Genomic DNA, 3,829 nt, shown 5'->3' on the forward strand with positions numbered 1-3,829 from the left:
TGAGACGTGTGAAGTGAGTGACTAAGCGGAGACCCCGGTGACAGGCGGCACGGAGGTGTAACCTAATCTGAGCCATAAGTAGCAGACCGCCACGCCCACTCCTTTAGAGACACGCCCACTATCGGGGAGCAATGGAACTTTGCCCCAAAACATGAATACCTAGTTCACCTCCAGGGGGTGATAACCATAACTAGGTGCAAATGTTATAGTAATGTTTTTAGCAAATTAGCTCGCTATCTGTACGTGTTTTATAAAAAAAAAAAAGTAGCGCATGCTAACGGTAGAATACAAGGTCGCTGTTTTGAGTTTCGTGTGTTGGTTCTGTGTTGTTTGGACATATGTCGAATTTAATGAAAAAAGCAGAGTATGTAGCCACGCCCACCTATTACAATAAGACTCGCTATTAATGAGCCCTGTTGAAGACCAACTCTGTAGCCCACTGCTAGCCACATAGTAACATTAATAACAACAATGACACTTAAGGCTTTAGCAATGTTGCTAGCTAATTTACAGGACCTCTGTAACACATTTAAGCACATATTATTGTAACGGTTCTGATTGTATTCAATGTATTATGGACAATGTATGCTAGCATGTTTAGCCAGTTGGTGAGTTATGGCCTATAGATAGTGCTTTTAATAAAATGCGAGGTAATACATAGGTAAACGTTTCAAAATGTGGATTACTGTGACACCCTGATTCTTCTGAATGTGTAAGGCTCAAAACTGAGGTTTATGCCACAACATGCAGAGAAATTCTATTTGTATTTTCAGTTTGGCGACATGTTACCCACATAAACACTACTGCAGTTCATAGGGTTTAGGACTGAAGATGTCTCTGTGTACAGGATGAACCAGTTAAAAATTAGGTATATTCTAAGACAATAATACATTATAAGTGTTTTTGTTTTGTTCACGCTGACTGTATGTTGTTTTTTTAGGTCACATATAAGAACTGCGGAAGGGAAATGTATGGTAGCCCATAGCAATGTTTCTTCACAAGGTTATTGTAAGTCTGTTTTTTTAGACCCTACCATTTCGTTAGCTGCTAATCAACAAACATCTCCTCTATGTGAGTATTTGTCTTTTCAGAGTTGATGAAATACAAAATAAGAAAAACAATAAAACCTTTATTTTCGTTATGTATATTTATTCAGCATCAAACATAGGAATCAAAACATAACACTTTGGCTTGTAACACTCTTTTACAAACTTTGTACAAAACTAGATTATTTATATAAAAACAGTACTTTAAAGTGTGTTTGCTTTTCTTCTATGGAATCAACAGCATGTTTATACACCCAAACTCCAAATGTTGGAAACGAACGGTCATTTCAGCATGAAACATGCTTCAATAACAATAACAAGAGAAAGAAGTTAGAAAGTGCACAGTCCCATAAAACGGAACTCGACGGGGAAAAGTTCAGGGAGAGACTGCAGCTCTACCACGGCCTCCACACGGGCTCCGAGCTCTCGGGTCCTGCGCTGACTCCCACGGGACTCGTGGTTCTCGCCGCGCCGTTGAAGCAGGTCATGCCTTGGACCGGAGACGCGGCGGTAGGGGCGGCGCTTCCGTGCACGGGCCCCGCGCTGACGGCCAGCGGCAGCCCCGCGTTCGCATACAGCGGAATGACCGGCGCCGTGGCGGAGCCGAAGGTGGCGGGACTGGGCACGAGGAAGGCGAACTGTCCGTCCGTGGCGGGCACGAGCTGGAAGCCGCCGAACACTTTTGGGGACGCTGCCTCAGCTGGAACGCCGAGCTTGGACGAGGAGAGCTGCGCGTGCAAGGGCTGCGTGGCGACAGCGGCGGCGTGCGCGTGCGCCTGCTGAGCCGCGTGCGCTTGGTGCGAGTAGCCGCTGGCCGCGATCACCTGAGCCAAGCAGGCGGACAGATGCCCGAGGAGTCTGGAGCGTACTTCGGTGCTCACGCCCTCGCAGGTGGACAAGAAGCGCGTCACTTCGTTCACACACTCGTTGAAGCCTGCGCGGTACTTGCTCAGCACGGCCGCGTCTGTGGACATCGCTGCTGAGAGAAAGAGAGGGGAGAATGGGGTCCGGTTAGTGGGTGGCACGTAAGCACAATCGGGACAGGAGTGTGTGCAGAAAAGTTTCTTAACCGCATGCACGGTTTCTTTCAGACTCACCGGTCATTTGCACGCGCTGCAGGTTCCTCAGGTGCTTGACTGTCATCTCCAGGATGTCAGCTTTCTCAAGTTTGGAGTGTCGGGAGCTCTGTGGAGAGGAAAGCAACAGCTGTGTCAGTGCTCGTGCGCCATATACAAAAGGTAGATGTGTGCAAAAGTTTGGGTGACTGTCATTCCAGAAGCTAACGCATAATTTATAATGGCATTCAATATTATTATTGTTATTAGCTAAGTTAATACATACATTCTGACAGCATACATGAACTATTAAACATCAGGTACTAAGTTTGAGGTAGGCCCAGTCCCAACATTTAATACGATATACTGCATGAATGTAAGAATTTAAAACTCCAAAATGTAGCAAAATAACAGTAGTGCATTGAAACTAAAAGCAGTGTCGTGTTTTCTGCAGCTCATATTTTAATCTTCACGTATTAATGATAGTGACATCACACTTAAACAGATTCAAACATTGAAAAGATGTTTTGACACAGATCAAAACATCAGCCTACATCAGCACAGGTAAAGCATCATGCAGTCAATAGAAAACAGCGTGAGTTCCACCACTTACATCTTTTTTAAGGGCGTCCAGAATGAGGGTCTTCAACTGACCCAGACTCTCGTTGATCCTGGCTCTGCGCCGTTTCTCCATGATGGGCTTTGAGGACTGTGAAGGAGAAAGAGCACTAAGTTGAATGACATGAACGGATCCTTCTGAGAAACATCTGACAGGGCTATTGTCATCTTATTTAAGGTCGTAAGACACGACAGTAAAGCAGCCTAACGCCACTGCCCACCTCACTACACTTTTACAGGTCCACAAGTCTTGTCTTTATTTACCTTTCTGTGCTCACTGGCACTCTTTGGTTTGTCCGGCGTGTGAGAGCCACTCGCGGGGGCGCCAGCGATGGGAGACGCTGTCTGTTTCTCCATGCTGTCCGCTGGCATGTTTTCCCTCAAACCGTGACCTGTCCAGGCGAGAGCCGGCTGGTATATTCCGTTGGGAATTGGCGCGAAATCTTTTTTTAAACTGTTATTGTATTCTGAGAGACCGCGAGACCCCCACCTGAGCGAGCTGTGGTGTCACGCGGGGTGCACGAGCGAGAGCGCGAAGGACGAAAGTAAGTAAGTAAGTGAGGGAGGGAGCGAGCGAGCGAGCGAGCGAGCAAGGGAGTCAGGGCTGCGCGCGCTACTGCGGAGTGCGACTGGAGTCTCTCGCGCTCGCCACACGCCGGCTATATTTATAGGCGGAGCGTGCGCTCCCCCAGCTCGTGTGAAAGCCGCTCTGCATTCTTTCCCACACTCGTCTCAGCCAATGGGCGCGCGAGCTCGCGCGCCGGCCGCTGATTGGACAACACCCCCGCGGGCTGTCAGTCACGCGCTGCTCAATCAGCCCTGCAGGGACGAACAACAAAAGCGGCGGCTGCAGTCAGTGGCTCTGAGCGTGCGGCGATAAGCGCGAGGCTGAGGGAATGCGCGGTCTCTCTCTCTCTCTCTCTCTCTCTCTCTCTCTCTCTCTCTCTCTCTAACGCGCTTCTGTTTTTTCACTTCTTCCTTTAAAATACCTTCACCACCACGAGTCCACGCGTGGCATGCATGCAGACGGACTCGCCGTTCCTGTAGTCAATCTTGAATACAAATTGTATACTTTCAAACCTTAGTTTGGACACCCCTGAAATATAGACT

The 3,829-nt window shown here is 48.1% G+C and overlaps 1 protein-coding gene across 2 annotated transcripts; it reads right to left on the minus strand.

The window, feature by feature from the left end:
- Positions 1-1,140: 1,140 nt before the first annotated feature.
- her9 (hairy-related 9) lies at positions 1,141-3,365 on the minus strand. 2 transcript variants are annotated; one of them, XM_066671689.1, is made up of 4 exons: positions 2,984-3,365; positions 2,715-2,810; positions 2,144-2,231; positions 1,141-2,022 (listed from the first exon to the last, which is right to left on the minus strand). In XM_066671689.1, exons 1-4 carry the CDS (start codon positions 3,089-3,091, stop codon positions 1,442-1,444), a joined length of 873 nt encoding a protein of 290 aa, XP_066527786.1. In that variant the 5' UTR covers positions 3,092-3,365; the 3' UTR covers positions 1,141-1,441. The 2 variants fall into 2 exon arrangements, with proteins under 2 accessions (XP_066527786.1, XP_066527785.1); XM_066671688.1 differs by having other exon boundaries at positions 1,141-2,025.
- Between the last annotated feature and the right edge of the window lie 464 nt (positions 3,366-3,829).

The sequence above is a fragment of the Hoplias malabaricus genome, chromosome 5 (assembly GCF_029633855.1).
Source record: "Hoplias malabaricus isolate fHopMal1 chromosome 5, fHopMal1.hap1, whole genome shotgun sequence".
NCBI lineage: Eukaryota > Metazoa > Chordata > Actinopteri > Characiformes > Erythrinidae > Hoplias > Hoplias malabaricus.

Bases quoted from the DNA above. Each gene is read 5' to 3' on its own strand.
- her9 (XM_066671688.1), bottom strand. From the start codon at position 3,091: ATGCCAGCGGACAGCATGGAGAAACAGACAGCGTCTCCCATCGCTGGC. The intron at 2,811-2,983 runs GTAAATAAAGAC...TCTCCTTCACAG, and splicing joins GTGCCAGTGAGCACAGAAAG to TCCTCAAAGCCCATCATGGA. The intron at 2,026-2,143 runs GTGAGTCTGAAA...TCTTTCTCTCAG, and splicing joins GCAGCGCGTGCAAATGACCG to CAGCGATGTCCACAGACGCG.